This window comes from Pelmatolapia mariae, linkage group LG15 (genome assembly GCF_036321145.2).
Source record: "Pelmatolapia mariae isolate MD_Pm_ZW linkage group LG15, Pm_UMD_F_2, whole genome shotgun sequence".
Lineage (NCBI taxonomy): Eukaryota > Metazoa > Chordata > Actinopteri > Cichliformes > Cichlidae > Pelmatolapia > Pelmatolapia mariae.
The window spans coordinates 22,704,911-22,724,869 of record NC_086240.1 but is presented as its reverse complement, the minus strand read 5'-3'; the positions used below and the strand labels follow the sequence as shown (position 1 = coordinate 22,724,869).

Genomic DNA, 19,959 nt, shown 5'->3' with positions numbered 1-19,959 from the left:
ACTTGCTGAGCTATTTTTGTTGTGTCATGTTGTGTTTATTTTTTCAGTGGTTCTTCTTTATTAAAGTTGTTTTGTTACACTTTTGTGGATTGGCTCCTGTGACACAAGAATTCCCCAGCTTTATACATAAATCTCTCATATTAGTATTTAACAGCGAAGGAGCACCAGTCATATAAAACTACAAACTAGCTCACATCTGAGAGACTACGACTGAACTCCATTCAAAATAATAGGAATTTTTATGTTAACTTAGCCACTGGTGAATATACAGCTCATCAGTGTTCACAGAAACAAGACGAAATGAAAAACAAACCCAGCAGGTGAATTCGTCTTTATTGTGGTCCCAGTTATTTACAGGAAAATACAAATAAAAACAATGAAAAACTTTTCTAGTTAACTTTCACTTTCTGCATCGTGCAAAGTGTGTACTTTGTCTTCAATGAGGAAATGCACTATGTTATGTTGTAAGTATGCAATAAAACATTTTCAAAATGTGTTTTGTTCACAGTCATCATTGTGTAACAGGCGACACTTAGAGTTACGCAAACCCGTGTGTCTGTTAGGTAAGGCTAGCTAGTGCAGCAGCAGGGTGTGGGAGGTACTGAGGGTCAATGGTCTCTCCATCCAGGATCCTTTTCGTTTGGCGTCACTTTGTCAACATTAGGATGGGAGATATGGCCTCCAAAGCACAGATGCCGACACCAGAGACAGCGTTGCCCGGCCGGACTGAGAGTATGAAAGTCTCCGGTAAGAGTGGACCCGGTTAGCTTCAGCAGGCTAGCTTAAGTTAGCCCTGTGATATAACTTTACTACATATCCGCGTTATGTAGCGACATGAAACGAGCTGTTTGCTGGTTTGTTGTATGTTACAATGGTCTGTGGGTAACTTCCCAGATGTTTCCATCCATTCACGAAGAAAGCAGCTTCAATTACAAAAATGTAATTAAGTTAAACAATCGCAAATTTATCCGATGCTACACCTGCTACTACCCAGTTAAAGTATGCTGTTACTGCGCCTGCGCATCCCAGTCTCTTAACAGTGGTAGAGGATAAAACGAATATCTATATTAAATAAGTATTCACTTATTTAATACCAATGTATGAATGTAAACATATTCAGTCACAGGTTAAATTTCAGCACCTAATAAGGCAACTTAAATGCTGAAGTATTAGAAGTAAAATTTAAAAAAGGAAAAATATGTGAGAAATTTCCCTTGTGATGGAAAAATCGAGATTTTCATGTAAATCCCCATGATTATAATATTTTAAAATTATTTTTTTATATTGGTGTTCCATTTACTCAAACATAACATACACTTTTGATTATCCAATGGGCAGAAATCACAAAAGATATCTTTATATTGCTTATAACACTTTTACTGTATGTGGGTAAACCATGCTTATGTGCAGAGTCATGCTTCATAGGCCCATTTTGAGCCAGGAAAAAAAGAGCTTGATTTATTATTACATTGTGAAGTTATTGTTTGTAAAGTAAACAATATTTAACAGTTGCAGCTTGCTGTGCCTTTAATGGTTAATGATTAGTTAAGCATCGGTAGATAAATTTAAAGATAGATCAGACCAATAGAAAGTGAATAAAATGGAAAAAGTGTCATCATTTGACATATTTTAAATTTATCCTCCGATTGTTTATATTTTGCAAAGAATTAGATATTCGTTTTCTCTGAATTCTGAATTCCGAAAGAGTTAGAGTGGAAATGCCCCACAGATGTGTGAAACATTAAAAGGGATCAAAAGTACAAAGTGATTTTTAATCTGACAAGGTCCAAAGATTATAAACCACTGCTTAAACTGTTAACAGCTTCTCATATTTATGTACAGTACATATAAAATATGATGCTTTATTAGTGACTAACCAAACATTGCATTCAGTTTGCAGCAAAACTGCATTCTGATAGTTGCAGCAGTAGATTTTTCCAGCAGTTAAACATTATGCAATATATTTGGTTTAAGTTTGAAAACATCAATCCATTGTGTTATAAAACTCACCCATCCATCAATTTTTCCAACCATTTGCCCAAATTCAGTGTTGTGGGTGCATTTGCCTGTTTCAGCTGTCATTTTGCAAGAGCTGGGGTACAACTTAACTTGGATAACTTGTTAGCATCAGTATAATCAATTTAATTCTCAAAATATTTTCTGATATTTGCATGTTTAAAAATGATTAAGTTAGAAATGTTGGCAATTCCTTTGATAGTTACATATTGTTGGTGAAAATGAGATCTGAGTGATTTTGAATGTGCCGATGTTGTGGGTGCCTGATCCTTTCAGTATTTCAGAAATTGGTCGGATTATTTCAGAAATTGGTCAGAGTATTTCAGAAGTTGGTCAGAGTATTTCAGAAATTGCTGATCTGCTGGGATTTTCCTACATAACCGCCTGCAGAGTTTACAGAGAACGGTCCGAAAATGGCCAAACTGGGTCAAGCTGATAGTAAGCCAAGAGTAAATCAAATAACTACTAGTTACATCAAAGATATGCAGAAGAATATTCCTGTCAGGGGTGTCCAACTCCAGGCCTCAAAGGCCGGCGTCCTGCAGGTTTTAGATCAGCTGTGTTGGATCAAGGACACATCTAAAACCTGCAGGACACCGGTCCTTGGGTCCTGGAGTTGGACACCCCTGATCTATGTAAACACAAGATGTTGAACCTTGAAACACAAGCGCTACAGCAACAGGATGCTAAGGCTGCAGTTAGTACAAGCTCACCAAAGTTGGACAATAGAAGATTGTAAAAACGTTGGCTTGTCTGATGAGTCTCCATTTCTGCTGCAAAATTCAGATGGTAGGGTCAGAAATTGTCGTAAACTATGTGAAAGCCTTGGTTCAGTCTGTTGACTGTGGTACTGTATGATAGCGTTGTGCACACTTTTGGCCCCTTAGTACCAATTAGCTGAGTATTGTAGCTGACTGTGTCCACACCTTTATGACCACAATGTACCATCTTCCGATGCTTGTTTCCAGAAGGATAACATGCTATGCCAATTCAATAGAGCACCTTTGCGATGTGGTAGAAAAGGTTGTTCATATCATGGATGTCCTGTTGACAAATCTGCAGCAACAGTGTGATGCTGTGATGTCAATATGGACCAGAATCTCTGAGGAATTTTTCCAGCACCTTGCTGAATCTTTGACATGGCGAATTAAGGCAGTTCTGAAGGAAAAGGGGGTCTAACCTGCTACTAGCAAGGTTTATCTAAGAAAACTATTTAAATATTGTATGTAGTGTATGTAAAATTCAGGTATAATTTTATAGAATTACAGCAAAATTAGATATCATGTAACAGAATGTTACATGTTCATGTATATAAAAAAGGTGCATTTTATGTCACAATTTCCTCCGAATAATGTTGTAGAATTTTAAAACGTTTTAATATTTCATACAATAAACCATAAGACAATAATGTTGCTCAACTATACTTTGAGGATATTAAGGGGAGAGATATTCCGATTAAGCATCAGATAATATCTGCTTCATTTTTATACATATCAGCACTTGCTTTTAATATTCCATACATCTGTTTATTTAGTTCCCTCTTTACAAATATATTTGCCACTCCTGCTTGTAAATGGCTCAAAGAAAACTGTGCTTATACGTGTGTGTGTGTGTGTGTGTGTGTGTGTGTGTGTGTTTGTAAGATAGAGAGCTTTCTGTGAGCATAAACAGACCGACAGCAGCACTAAGCTGGCAGTCAGGGCACTTGGCACCAACCTGCCCCCTCTTCACTACAAGTGAGGGCACAGAGTCTTGGCACATGATGAATAGATCTGCACTGGCACTAAACAAAAGACCTGAGATACACATATACTCACACACAGTCAGAGACAAACGTGGTCACTTCCTTTTAGTGGTAAGTGTAAAGGTTGTTGGGCGACAACAGTTTTTCGGAATATTGAGTGAGTTTTGGTTTAAGGGTTGAAGAGAAAGAAAAAGATGCAGAATCAAATATTTGACTGATTATAAATGAGTTGAATGTAAATTTTTGTTTTGTTTTTTGGAGTGTGTTTAATGTTTTGGTTAGGCTGGAGGGGGTTGGACTGGGGAAGGAGGATGTGGGAGTGGAGGGGTTAGCGGGGCGGGGGTCCACAGCGAAAGGACGATCGGGATGGAGGGTAGGATGGGAAGGTTCAGACGGAGTGGCAGACATGCTGGAGCATCGCCAAGGCTCCTCGGGAACACTGCCACAATCGAGAGAGAGACGAAGAAAGAGCGAGGGAGCAGAGAGGAAAGGAAAAAGCCATGCCTGCAGTCGAGAGACTTGGCAGGACTTCCCCTCCTTTGTCTGTCTGGCTCAGAGATGCAGCGCCAGAGGAAATCAAGAAACGTCCAGGCATGGTGGTGGTGAAGGTGGTGGTGGTGGATGGGGACAAGCTTTGCATCGGCTTCAAAAAGACGGGAGAGAAAAAGTATTTTCAACGGACTGAAGCGTCTTTGAGGTCAATGGAAATCAGAAACAAACAAGCCCTTTTCTCTATTTAAACGAAATTCCGCATTGGACCAATTGGACGCGATTAGGTTTTGGAGACAAAGTGTAGCATGACTACAATGTGCAAAAAGTCGACCTGTGATTTTAATGCTAAAAAAGTAGTTTATAAAGCATTCGTATTTCTTGGAGCGCTAAACAGCATCTGTGAACTGGACAAGGCCGGATACTGGACTTCAGAGACTCTCGTAGTAGCCAGAGGAAGGCCATCTGTGCGCAGCGCAAGAGGTTTGTGTATCAGTGCTTTTTGGGCTTTGAAACTTCATAGACCAATAGTAATTGTTTGGGGGAAGAGGTTTCATGCTTAAGGGAGTAGAAACACAAAGAGCAGCCAGGTATGTGTTTGATGATCAAGCTTGAGGAAACAAAGCAGGCCAAACAGGGCCAGAAGCCTAAGAAAAAGACCAAAATACCCACCAAGATCTTTTGGTTGGCTTTTGCATGGTTAACAGTGAATCCAATCAGACTTTACACAGAACTGTGTATTTACAATGTTAAGTAGGACTATAACTTTATTTTTAATCATGTTAACATGTCTGACCAGGTGTGCCTAGTAGTAGGATCAGAAATAATGGGTTCAAATAAGTACTTGAAAACTTCTGGAACTTTGTTCAAAAGTGCAATAGTGATAAAAGTCGTGGAAACCTTTTTTTTCAAGAATACTTTAAAAAGTAAAAAGTCAAAGATGTTTGCTTTATTATGATAGAGGACTAAGAAAAGTATCGAATTGTGACATTTGTCGAGCTGGAGCCTGGGACTGTTTGGAATGTTAGCTTAAACATTGACTGAAATAATTTATAATGATTTTTAAGTTTTCAGAAATTTCCTTTGTTGTTTTTAACTAGTGGTTTGTTTCACCTAAACTCTCAGACTTTCTAAGGTTCAGCATAAAGGGCCAGAAAAAGTGATGGTTGCTGGTATTTTCTTTAGAAAAATGGGTCTCAATTAATACAGTTACCAATTGCAGCTATTTAAATCTGCCAAGTTTTAGATGTATATAATAATGTAAAATCTGCACATTAATCTGCATTCATCTACATACAGACTTTGATTGGTGTGGCCCTACAGGTGTATTTCGCATTTTTTCTTTCTCCCTTAGAAAGAATGGCACCATCTGTGTTTGATTTACAAATGACAAATTTGGCAATCCCCTCGCTCTTATTTTGAAAGTTTAACTGTTCCTAACTTGCTTACCCAGCTCTTCCCGCCACGCCATGTTTCATTTCCCATCAGTTGTTTTGCTGGCTTGCTAGCTCTTGGAGCAGTCCACAGAGACAATCTCATCCTGCAGTGTTGGAAGTTCTCCAGTTTCACCATTTTGGACTTCAGCTAGCGTTCGTCATCCAGCTGCCCCGAACAGGTTCATTTATGTGCTGCTACACCGAGCTCACAGCTGCAGTCAATGACCGTGGAAGTAGAGTTCATCCACGGAAAGCTTGCCTAAGAGGCAGCTTATTATGCTGATCAGTTATTCATTTGTCGCAATGCACTTGGCAAATAAAATACTTGCAGATAAATAAAACGGTTTAATAGTTCATAATTTAAGAAATCCCAATGAAAGTGCTCATTTATCAGGAAGCTCAGTTAGCAGCCATACCTGTGCATGATCAACACAGACAGAAAAACAGGGAAATTCCATTCCCCATAAACTAACTGAATGATCTGGACCCATAGAAAATAAAGCCAACATGCCAGCACCTTAAATTAGAATTTTGACATTCTAAAGCAGAACATTGCAGCAATGTGGCAACCAGAGATGACAGAAATTCAAGGGTATCCTGCGACTTTGAGTGACTATGGGTGGCATAACCACTTTTAACACTATGAATGCAGAAATCTTAGATAAACTTTTCTAAACGTCCAGGCAAGGGATTTAAATGACTTCCAATGAGAGTGAAGGGTACCTGTGATTGACATGGCCCAGTGCCTGGAAAATCCACCAGCCATCAGTTTCAAAGTGATGTGCAACGAGCAAATTGCATCCAGCGTGGACACAACTTTAGATTTAGAAAGGAGGATTATCCCAGATATGCTCATTGGGTTATAACTGAGAAATTATTAGGTTGATGAGTGAATGAGAGTTGTTGGGGATACTGTCCATAGAGGCCAGAGCTGTTGGCTCCGACTGAAACAAACAACTTGTCTACATATAATAGCAACATTTAACTGTAACTGTCATAATAGTGTGCACATTTGTGAATATTTCCAAACTTTGACCACACATATGATTTGAAATTCTTACACGCTGAAGACAACATTTATGATAAACACCAAACAATTCTTAAACATACATAAGATCCATGTACTTAAAAAATATCTGGCAGTCCCCCCTTTCTACTATAAAGGCACATATACTTTCATATAAAACATGGAAAACATTGGAGTTTTGCCTGAAGCCAAGTTTTTGGAGCCTAGATCAATAAGATCCCCAAAAAATTAATAAATCAAAAGGAAGCCTGTACAGTTTTTATGAAGGGGGAATATTATTCATAGAGATCAAAACATTTTTTGTACCAGTCTGTAAACATGCTTTTCAATGCTGTGAAGTCATGAAGCGTTTTAATGTGGGAGTCTACAGAGACTGAGACACTTTTAGACAGGCCCATGAGGCCGTTTGAGGAACTGCACTGTTTGCCACTGCATTGGCTTTGTTTTTTCTTTACAGTTAGTGTCTAGAGGTTAATCAATCTAGTTGATATTTGCATTTATTTTAATTAACTTATACTCAACATTTTCAGTTTATCCACTCTTTATCTGCTCTACCTTCACTAGTAACCTTAGCCCTACAATATGTTGTCCAAAAAGCGATTCCCTACTGGGAGGTTCATGTTTGGGGTCAGAAGTCAAGAGCTAAATATTTTTTAATGGTGTTATCTGGACATTACTACTCCTACCTGACTCATCTCAGATGTCTTAGCTCCGCTCTCGCCACCTACACACACAGATGGAAAATAGTAACAAAAAGACTAATGAAGAATTTAATGTCAGCTTAATGCAGATGTGTTCAGACACACAGCAGCTGGTGTGTCGATGTCTTTTAATTACCAGGTGTACTTGTAGGTGTAAATAATTATTATTGCAACTTGCTATAATAATAATTCTGACAGCAAATGTTTCCAGGGATTTTTTTGAGTGTGATGTAAATGTCTGATGTGATATTGTGCTAATGAGGCTTTGAATAGCAGATATCACGTTTGTAAATTTGTTTCTTCACACCACTCTCTGTAAGCTGAATGCAGCCCCTCATTTGACACCAGTTAGCGTTTGCTGGCATTATGAGTACCTGTATTTATAGTTTAGTAATGTGTTTTATCTTTTTTTATCTTTGAAACAAAAGATAGTTGAAATGTTGTAAAAATGTATCACTGTCAGTTTTTATTGCTCATTTGCTTGTTTATTGTTGTAGGATTTTAAAAAAAGACTTATACTGCCCTTTTATCCAGCCTATAATTTCATTATCTGTCATAAACAGGCCATTCTGCCTCTCGTCTCTTTAAGACCCACCTCCATAAAAGCCCATTTTCTTCTGATTTGCCAAGTTATGGAAGCCTGCTGAGGAGCTTGTGAATAGTACTCCTGTGCTCTGTGGGAATGGTATGTTTGTAGAATAGACTCATCTTTGGCTTTTAAACTAGAGCTATTATGTTGTTTTATTTGTGGTTTTCCCATCCCAACATTTTTAAAAAAATGTTCCTTATTATTTAATTATTCTTTTAGTTTTTTAGCTGCACAACACTTTGGCTAACACCTGCTGTTTGTTTATGTGCTGATATAAAACCAAATCGATTCAATTTGATTCAATTTGACTCAACTTGATGTTGTAACAGATGACCATATGTAGAAATCAATGATGAGCTGATGTCGGCTTGTTGTGAGACTAGAACTCTGCTTAGCTTTGCACACTGTTAGTTATCTGGGATTTTTTCATGTCAGATGTTTTTGGCCTTACACTGATATAAGATGCACATATAGATGTAGCTAAGAAGATGCCTCTTACAGTAACCATCTCCATTAAAGTTTTGTTTGTGGATCACCACGGCAGCTTATGTTTACGAATAAATCTTCTTCTTCTTCTTTCAGCTGTTTACTCTGGGGTTGCCACAGCAGCACATCTGCCTCTGTCTCACCGTGTCCCTAGCATCCTCCTCTGTCACACCAACACACTGCACGTCTTCCTTCACTACATCTGTGAACCTCCCTCGAGGTCTTCCTCTTTTTCTCCTGCCTGGCAACTCCATATTCAGCATCCTTGTCCAACATATCCACTATCCCTCCTCCGCACATGTCCAAACCATCTCAGCCTTGCCTCTCTAACTTTGTCTCTAAACTGCTCAACCTGAGCTGTCCCTCATTCCCATCCTAGCCACCCCCAAAACATCCCCTTTTGTGCAGTAAACACACCAATCTGTTATCAGTAAATGGAGATATACTAAAGCTTTAACCCAGCCTGTACTTACAGTAGTGTTGGAATAGTTTTAGTATTAAATAAAATAACTTGTTATAAGATAAAATATGTATGCACTACATCATCAGCATCCATCCATCTTATTTTGTTTATCCAATTCAGGCTTGTGTCAGGCTATATCTGTATATCATAAATGTATTGATTTAAATAAAGCTTTTTTACATCTTGTAGTAAAAAGTATAATTTACAGCCTAATTTTGCGTGCTACATGTTAAAGTATTATTGCTCTAACCAGCAGTCAAAATTCTCCAAAGCATGTACTTAAAGCATATATGAATGCAAAGAGCCATTACTATGACATAAAGATGTCTGGAAAAGACTAAGCACTCCACCAGTGCAAAGTGCGTCAAGTTTCCCTGCACCATACACTGTCTCTAGACTAATGGCTCTGAGCGATCGATCGAGTCGAACCATCAGGAAGGTGCACACGCGCATATATGAGCCCTGTGGAGGCTTATTAACCCACACCCCCGCTCTAACTACACTCATAGCTGTCAATCCACTGATTCAGAGGCTTGAAGAAGAAGAAGATGATTAGTGCAAAACAGAAAACAGACCTTCAGGTGTAGAAGTTGTTTTGCTGGGGCTGATTGAGTTGTGTGTTTGGCATATACCACATACATTTAATTTTGTGCAATTAACAGCATTAAACTTTTTTTTTTTACAATTACATTACCACTTTTGATCCATATATGTAAAGATGGGCATGCTTGTTTTGTCCTACAGTGACAGAGGTGAAGTTTTAACTGTTTTTGAACCTCGAACAGAGAACTTCCGATGACCATTTCTAGTTTATGGTGTTGCAATTAAAGAAAAAAATGAATGCAAATTAACTTAATTGAACTGAATAACTGTCACATTATAAACCATAAACATTTATGGTGACCACTTTAACAGAAACCCTGCAGTTATTCAAATAATAAGGCTATTATGGCATTAATCATACATTCCTAACCAAACGTTATTTTAACGCAGTCACTCAGACTTTGGAAAAAGTGGTGGATTTATAAGACATGATTTTGATTTAGTGGATGCCGTTTAATTTTAAATACAAATTAACTAAAAAACTAACCACATAAAGAAATCTGAACTGAGCCAAACCTGCCACAGTCCAGTGGAGAGTCAGTGCCGACCTTTTTGGAGCAGTAAAAGAAAAGAAAAAAAAAGATGTGCTGAAAGGTGAAATGAAGGAATTATTGCAAATCAATATGCAGCATAATAATTATTTTTTCCCTCCATTATCTTGTTTTAATAAAGAAGGCAAATTTGTAATTGAAATGAGAATTAAATTAATTGCAGAGCCCCGTTAAATGTTGGTTAAAACCTGAATATTTATTAATGGTAATAAAATAACTAAAGTAATAAATGAAACATTGGTGAATAAAGGAAAGCAGCATTTTAAGCACCTGAAATAAAAGAAAAATACAACAAAGAAAGTGTCAGAATTTGGATTGCTGTACTTTTGATATCGATACATGAGATCAGCTTGTGATATTTTTAATTTGCACATCAGGTTTGAAAATTTAGAAACATCAGTTAGACTTGCTCCATATGAAGCTTGATTTGTAATTTTTCAAGCAAAACATTTGCTTTATTGCTGGTTCTCTCGGGTTTGGGGGAATTGAGAACTCGTCCAGACAAAATGAACAAAAAGCTGATAGCAGTGTTAAACTTCAGAAGGGAAACTTGTAACCAAAATCCCAAAAATGGGACACCAGTAGCAGAAGTAACCAGAGGAAAGAGAACATAATCAGATGGCTTTACACAGGATGTAGGGAAAACACTATGCAATCTATATTATATACATGGGGCTTACTAAACCATAGAACACAGCTGGCATCAGTACGGGGTAAAGGCAAACAAACACAAATAAAATTAAGAATTGTGGAGCAGGTAATCCCGACTGAAGGAAATAACAGGAAGTGAAACTAGAGCGAGGCCCAGAAAAACAAGACAGGAAGTCACGTAGAGAAAAAACTAAACTGATGCATGAACATCAACACTAATAAAGACGACAGACATGGGAGAGCACATGCGGATAAACAAGCAGACACACAGAGAAGACAGAGAGAGGCAAGACACATAGGAACCCAGAAAATGAGAACATTAGAAAGAGAAGAATGAGTAACAAATCAAAACAGGAACCCAAAACTCAATAAACACAACACTGTAACCTGGGACCGTGACAAATTCAATGCCTACATAATCTTCTGGGGAAACTACCCTCTAAAATGTAATATTTTCCCCATTATACACAGTGGACTCCAACAACCTTGTGTTAAAAATAAGTGAGTGTACAGGTTCCTTGTCATGTCCAGTATGTCTGCGAGCCGCAGAACAATAACGGTAACGCTGATGCTTGTAATGATGGGCGGTAATAAAAAATGATGACGGCAATCAGAGCAGCTGATTGAGGGGCTCGGATAGATTGGGAGAGAGAAATCCTTTAGCAGGGAGAAATAAATGGAAAGAGAGATATGGGCGAAGGAGGGAGAGGTAAAGAGAGGATGCAAGGAAGGGGGAGCAGGAGGAAGATGAAGAAACCAGGCAATCAGAGGAGGCGAGGGTGGGGGGAGGTTACTTTGTAGATTTAATTGCAGTGCAGTAGAAGCAATCTTTTCTGTGTGTGTGTCTGTGTGTGTGTAGACTCACCAATCTCCCCAAGCTAGACATTAGCTGCAGTGCTTCATTTATCACTGTCAAGTCGGGAGCTCCAGGGGGGAGGAGGTGGGGTTCTTCATGGAGATGGGCGATACCAATTTTTTTCCAATTTGATACGATACCAATATTTCTAGCTACAATTTTACTGATATAGATACTAATCATTTCTTAAACAGCAGCATTTTTAAAGAGAAAAGTAATTTTGGAGGAAATACAAAAAAGAAGGCCACATGACAAATACTAATAATTGCAGTAATTGGAAATTTCTACCATGACATTTTGCATAGACACTCTTCAGACAGGTTAAAATGGAAGAAGACATACTTTAGTGATCTTTAGACTTTTTCTGTAGAACCACGAACATATGTGGGAATTTTTGTACATATAGTAATATCTAAAGTGTTGAATTACCCCTAATTTCTTTATATTTTGCGCAGAAAATCAGACATTGATGCAGATATTCATTGAAACATCTCCAAATATAAATAGCACACATGGCAAAGGTTTGTACCTTTCTTATAACTTCTTCAAGTAGTCCTCAGAAATAGTTCTCCAGCCTTGGATGTTGGCTGCCTTTTGGTCTGTTCTGTGTCAAGATAATTCTCTGTGGTCTGGGAAGGCCAATCCATGACTGATAGTGTCCCACTGTCTGTTTTTCTGTATGCCTTCACTACATTGGAAGTGTGTTTGGGATCACTTTCATACTGAAAAATACAAAGTTGTTGCCAGTAGGATGGATTGGTATGATGGATCTATATTAGGTCATAAGTCCATCAATTTTGACAAGATCCCCCAAACCATGAGCTGAAATGCAGCCCAATCCTTGGCAAAGTCTACACCGTGATCTACAGATGGGGTGGTTGTGAGAAGGTCAGTGGTTCAATCCCTGGCTATTCCAGTCTGCATGAACCCTGAGTTGAGTGTGTGTAAGAATGCTAGACAAGGTGCTTGGGTATAGAAAAGCACTTTTATCACTGTGTCAGATTGGGTGAATGAGGCTTGTAGTAAAAAGCGCTTCGAGTTTATAAGGATCATTTCATATGGCTGTAGACACTTTCTGTTGTACCTCACTCCTGACCTGCTTTCAAATTTGGTTTCATCACTCTGTCAGAACTGTTGCCACTGGTTTTCTGTCCACTTGTGTAATTTGGCACACATCAGCCTTTTCTTCCTTTCCTTAAGAATGGCTTCTTAACAGCCACCCTTCCATGGAGGCCATTTCTGATGAGGCTTCACGAACAGTAGATGGATCCAGTGAAGGCCATGTCTCGTCACATTATTTTGAGATACCATTCATCTGCCATAGGTAGATTTTTGTAGGCCTGCCACCTCTTCTTTTGTGCTCCGCTTGTCCAGTGTATCCATGAAAACAGGATTTATTAAATTTAACGGAGTTAGAAGTTAGCAGGAAGTTAGCTCGCTAGTTTTGCTAGTTACCTAAGCATGATATAGCATGTTCTGACTGAGTGATTTGTGATAAAATTAAAACATACAGCTCTGCCACCACTTCCAACATAAATGAAAACAGAAAACCAAACATCAGTGACTTTTGTACTTTTGCAGGGTTACTGAAGTTGGGCTAGCTGGTATATAATGATGTGCTACGTATACATAAACACAGTAAAGCTGGAGGATGAATGCTAACTTTTTTCCACTCAATAAAAGTTAACGTGAGGATTCCCAATGGTTAGGGACAATTGCAGTCGCATGGCAGGATGCTGTAAACGGACCAAACTTCAGTCAGGAGAACAACTGAGATAATTCATCCACAATACAAGGTTAGTCATTATTATACTGCAACATGGGAATAGAGCAGCTACGAGAGAATTCAGCATTAATGAATCAATGGTACCGAAGTGGAGGAAGCAAGAAGAATGAGTTGAGTAAAGTTTGACTTATCTGACTGTTTTGTTTTGCTTAATGCCTTATAATCCGGTGCGCCGTATGTATGAAAACAGACCCGTTCATCGACAGTGCGCCTTATAATCCAGGGTGCCTTGTCGTCCGAAAAATACGGTAGATAGGCACACATAGGAAACTCAAATTAATTGTCAGATAATTACATGCTCCATGGCAAAGGTCCAGTTGATGTACTTGGATTAGCAGAGGTGAGGCCCAGCAGATGATGATTGGCTCCAGCTGCCTGCATCTGCATACCTGTTAGTCAGAGTAGCCATGCCCCTAACTCTACTATTCACATGGACGAGTTCTAAAAGAACATTCAGTTGCTACGAAGAGTAAAACTACCCTTATAAACCAAAACTATTTTGTATCAGGCTGTAAACATGTTTGTTTTTCCTGTTAATTTGGACATTTTAACATGTGATTTGGGATTGATTCTCTGTTGGAGCTAGCCTCAAGTGGCCATTAGAGTTTTTGGCACTTTACTGTTTACTTAGTTTTTTAGCCCTGACGGTTTCCGCTTGTTTAAACATTAATGGCAACTACTAAAATTGAAAACTGTGCTGTGTTACCCACACTGTGTTTTTGGCATAGCTCTTTTAACCAGTTCAACTCATGCTCCACCTTTCCATCCCAGAATCCCTCAGCAAGATCCTGAGATAATTCAACTTCTTAGCTTTAGGCAGCATCGAGTCAAGAATCTTCTTGAACTACTTTACCTCCACGTCTGTATCTCATAGATTAGAAGGTTTTTTCCTTTGTTGTTTGCTACTGTTCTTAAGTCTGGGAAGTTTGACTGGATGTTTCTCACAGATTTGAGTGGTTGATTGGAAAAAGTTTGCATAGGTGTTGGTGCAGCAGTTTAAGTGTGGTCTGACAAGTTTGTTGGGTGTTATTTTGCATTTTAATTTTTCCCGTGCTTTCAATTAACACAAAGAAAGTTTTAATCCTTTCAGTTTACATGGAGTTTGCTCTTCCTGCAAGCATAATGGTTTTTATTGTGCTGCTGATGAACAGTGAAAGAAAACCAAGTAAAGGAAAAAGGGAGATGAAATAGCTACAAAATATAAGACAATGACGCAAGAGCCTGACTCAGCACTTTGTCAGCCCTGTGTGCAGGGTGACGTAAGAGATTTTCTCCTCTCGTTTATCTTGGATCGGCAGAAATTTATTGAAAGTCACATCATTTTCTACAGAATAGGCTGATGGAAATCATGCAGATTCATAGAATTGAGGTGACTATCTTTTAATGACGCAGTATAGCCTCATTACACAACAATAAATTCAGTGCTGATCGGTTTATTTAACTCTTTTCTTTCTTATTTTATCAGTTTCTGTTTTGTTATCTGTGGCTGCACTACAGAAAATTAAAAAGCGATGAAGGGCGTGATGAAAGGCCATGGAGATAAACTGGAATGTACTGAGTGCTGATTGGCTGATTCTGCCTGCCTTCACTCACACACACACACACACACACACACACACACACACGTAGGCCTGAGCTGAAATAGAGCAGCACTAATGGAGAGTGTGAACGTGTGTGCCACAGATGTCACCATGGATAAACGCCTGTCCTGAGATCAGGCTTATTATTGTGACAGGATTTAGGGAGCGGGAGAAGAGACCGGGAGGCAGGCTGGTTAGTCACACACACACACACACACACACACACACACACACACACACACACACACACACACACACACACACACACACGCACATAAAACCTAAAATGAAGTGGGTCTCTGATGTGAAGGGCCCTGAAGTGCTTTCTAACCTCTTTCGCTGCTCTTTACCACTAAGTAAAAGAAAATTAGTGCAAACAGTCAGAAACTGTCTTTAATAAACACAGAAACAAGATGCGGAGCAGAAACAATCTGCAGTCTGTTTTGTCTTCTTTAAATCAGCACGCAAAGTCAGTCAAGCATGAGAATGAAAATAGTCTGTGTGTTTTTAGTCCCATAATATGTCTGCTACTGATCATTTTCTGCTTGTTACTTGACTTTTTAAATGCAATACATGAACACATATTGGGCACCACACCACTGATGATGAGCTCTTCCTTGGTGCACACAGCTGTGATTATACACTCCAGTATACTGATTCCAGTAACAGTATGAAAATTGCCATTGTGAGGTCACCCACTAGTTTCTGAAGTCTCGTTTTGAAGCCATCACTATCCTGGTGTTATGAAACTGAATGTGACAAGCGGGGGCAGATCTGAGTGTGAATTCCCTAACCACTGGTCAGTCAGAAGTGGTTAGCCAATGAACATATCTGGGATAATCCTCCTTTCTGATACTTACATTGAGAAAAAATTAAAATGAATTCAGTGTTTCACTATGAAATTACTGACTGTGACCATAAACCCAGCAGGAAAGTCTTTGCTGAGGTCAGTCTGTAGACTTCCATAGGACCATACGTTTTCTTGCCCTCTGATAGCCATTACAAATAATGCACGCTTAAGGCAGTTCCTTATTATGTTTTCTTTTTCAGTCCCGACAGATACGCCCGGGGTGCGATTGGCTGGGGGAAACAGGGGGGAATGTCCCTTGCCTTAGTTTTTAGCACTTCATCTCTAAACAGTCTACAGCACAAACAACAATTAAATCAGAAAGCATGTTTCACTTTGAGTGTCCCCGCAATCCTGTAAGTTTAGAAAGGACATTGTTGGGGGGACGATCCAGATTTCATTCCTTTTCATTTGTTTTTCATTACCAAGCACTGTTGTTTCAGTGAAAACTACTGCTCGCTAAATAAAAGATACATTTTTACAGAAGACTCCCGAAAAACTCCCAAAAATATTTCTACTGACAGCCAACCAGTAGTCTGATCATCTACATCAGAATTCCCTAAAAGGTGAGATCCACAGCATTTTTTTTTCAACTTGTTCAGTTGCAGATGGACCGGCGCTGTTGGGCTACATTAAAATAGTGATGTTAAATTGCCCACAGGTGTGAATGTGAGAGTGAATTATTGTCTGTCTCTCAGTGTTAGCTTTGTGACTGACTGGCGATCCGTCCAGAATGTTCCCCGCCTCACTCTATGGTAGCTGGGATAGGCTCCACCCCCCGTGACCCTGATGGGAATAAGCGGAAGAGAATGGATGGATGGATGGATGGATGGAGTGTGTTGTTTTCTGTGAACCCCTGCAGTTAGAATCTCTGATGGGGGTCTCTGAAGAAATGTTATGCACGGTTTGTTGGCTTTGTAAGTGACAGAGTAGCAGTTCCTGATAGAGAGGAACAGTCACACTCTTATTTGGAAAGATCCACCTGTCTCTAACAGCATCATTCATTGTAAGAACCTTCAGTCCATGATGCTGTAGAACATTTTTGCGAGCCAAGCTATGTTCACATATGTATTGGCTCTTCAACTCTGAACACGCTGCAGAAAACACACTGCAGGGAAGCAGAAAAAATCAGCCATAAAAGCAGACTATTCTGAGGAATCAACTGTTATTTCTTACTTTAAACTTCTGCGCTGTTGGATTCTGAGATGATTTCATATTAAATCTGGAATTGAAATGGCATGGCTGGCACTAAGTAGAAGAGGAATTTAATTCTGGCATGTCAAATGATTTGTATTATTGTGTGGGACTGGGAATATTATACACATTAATTTATCTTAAAAATAAACTGCAGTATTATAAATGCTGTGGTAAAGCTCTAAACTCACAAGATCATAAAGGTTACATTGAAAGAAATAATAAATATTTTTAAAGGCTGCAGAGCAGGTATTGTAGGGTAAACTATGGTTCCTGAATTATTTTAATTAAAAACAATAGACTAACTGATGTAGTTACTCTACTGGCACTTTATATTGTAGCCACTGTAACCTCATTTTGATGCCTCTGGGTTTTGACTGCTATCATATTAGTTTTTTGAGCCAGATATTAACATATTTGGATGAGACAATGGAGTGGTAATTTATCAGCTAACAACAGCCGTCTTTCTTAGCTCACTAATCTGAATAGATACACAGACACACATCTGCTAATTAGTGTTTGGTAACAGACATATGCAATGCTACAACTTCACCCATGAGAACTGAAGCACAAACTTCTTGGATGGTCGGTACCAGTGGATTTGAAACTAGGAGACAGGTCCCATTTGTGGCCTGGATCTACTGCAGGTGGGGCAAAGATGAAGAGAGGAGAAATATGAAGTCAATCTGAGTTGAATGGATGTATTTTTGGCATGAAAAAACAGGAATTTGTTGACGAACTTGGTGGCAACTTGTCTCTATTTTTATTGGTAAGGATTGATGGAAATTGTAGGGTGTGGGGCTTTGTTTCAGGTTCTGAAGTGCAGCATGCAGAAGCAGGAAAGCAAACCAGTGAGCATAATTTCAAAAATACTTTAAAGTGTGAGCGGTTACTGTATCTGGGTGTCATTTGAACTAAAACATGAACTTTGTGAGCATTAAAAATCAGCCCTGCCTGGGAAATGTGTGGAAAAAAGCAGCTTAAATAGCAGTGTGCAATTGATTTGTCACTGCAGAATACATTTTTTAAAATGAGCAGAATTGCTGCACCGATTTTGTGAAAACTCAAGTGAGTCCTTTTGCAGAGCTCAGACCAAACAACAAATATTGTGCAGTGAAATTATAAAAGCTGTAGTGCAATTTTATAACAAATAACAGATTTTTTTCTATCTCATCTGAGTTTAAATATATCCTGCAAACTTATTGGTACACAATATTATCTGCTCTTGTTCAAATCTTTCAAGAAACAAATGGGCTGGTGCATGTGTGTGTGTGTTTGCAACAGCTGTTACTAAGAAAGGTGTTTACATTTCAGAGCATGTATGTGTTCAGTGCACCGTAGCAACTCCACACCTGACAGGTGATCTGCATCTTGTGTTGAAGCTTTGTTTTTTCTTTATCTTTCTTTTTCTTTAACACGCAAACACACACACACACACGCACGCACGCACACACACACACACACACACAGACACACACACACAGTGAATTTTACTCTCATTAGTATTCTGTCTGGATTTATTGTCTTTCCCACTGACATTTACATTTAAATTGTTTATCTTTCAGTGTCTTGGTGTGTGTGTGTCTGTGTGAGTGTGTGTCTGTGTGTGTGTGTGTGTGCGTGTTAGATACACACACGCGCGCGCGTATCTGTGTGTGCTTGTGTGTAGCCAGTAATGAACATGCCTTTGCTGGTCCCTGAAGGCAGCCATTACTAACACTCTCTCTCTCACACACACACACACATAGAGAGGATAATGTGGGAGGAGGAGGAAAGGGGAGGAAAGGGGATGCTGAGAATGTGTACCAGTATTAAGGTGCAGGATCTTAAATTTCCATTTGAAATCACAGGGATTTGCAGGTTGTTGAAGGTTGATGCTTTTTGGATTAAAGCTTCATTTGTGATGCTTTTTATGACTTTCAACTCCCTTGGTTTTGTGCCAAAAATCATTCCGTTACCAGCGTTTATTCTAGAGTTTAAATCCAGTTTTCCGGTGTCTGGAAACTGGGGCATCTCAGATGAAAAATCTCTCAGCATCTGTCCAATTAAGACAGAAGAAGGCACCCAGTATCAGCACACTGGATTACACTGTGGATTAGCCAACAGACAACGTTTGGGTTCCTGCAGGGCAAAATGCTGTATATTCAGGGTTTTTCCTTCACAGTGGGAATTTACACATCTTCCAAAAAGGTTTTAGTGAGAGCCAAAGGGAAATTATTTTTTAAGCAGTTTTGATAATTGGGCTTTTATTAAGTCAGGCATAGCATTCATTTTTCCAATAATGACAAAAAATATACAGATATTAGTGAAGATAATATAACACAGTCTTGCTGCCTTCACTGTAGTGTAATATAATTTTGTAGACACACCCAAAGAGCCATTCTGAGCCATCCTGATATCCATCTATCCATTTATTCATTTTCTGCTCCTCATCTGGGTTAGGGGTGGTGGAGGTTGAAGTCAACGCAGACATGCCCAGTCCTCCCTCTCCCCAGCTACCACCTTCAGGTCTTCTGTGAGGAAAATGAGGCGGTCCCAGGTCAGCTGAGTGTCCTGGGCTCTCCTTCCAGTTGTTCATGTCTGAAACACCTCACCAAGGCGGCATCATATTCAGAAGCCTGAACCACCTCTAATAATTACCTTAGCAGTTCTACTCTGAGCCCTTCCCAACTGACTGTGCCCTTCCCCTTTCTGAGCCGAGGCACCCTTCGGAGAAAGCTCATTTTCACCACTTGCATCTGCAGGCTTATGCTTGCAGTCATTACCCACAGCTTGTGGCTATAGCAGAGGATAGAAATGTGGATATATGCAAGAAAATCCACAAGAAAATCCATAAGATTGCTTGACTATATATATATATTATAGTCAACCATTCAAATTTTGAAAATTATTTTTTTTGTCAATATTCTAAGGTTGGTAATTCAATTGGATCAATTTGGA

The 19,959-nt window shown here is 39.1% G+C and overlaps 1 protein-coding gene across 2 annotated transcripts in view; it reads left to right on the top strand.

The window, feature by feature from the left end:
* The first annotated feature begins 477 nt into the window (after positions 1-477).
* msraa (methionine sulfoxide reductase Aa) overlaps positions 478-19,959 on the top strand; it is a 50,859-nt gene continuing 31,377 nt past the window's right edge. The window contains exon 1 of one of the 2 annotated variants that reach the window (XM_063494776.1): positions 478-747. In XM_063494776.1, coding sequence (XP_063350846.1) covers positions 612-747 — 136 coding nt within the window. In that variant the 5' untranslated portion in view covers positions 478-611. Of the gene's footprint in view, positions 748-4,397; positions 4,733-19,959 lie in introns of those variants that run through there. The other variant, XM_063494775.1, reaches the window with a different exon arrangement.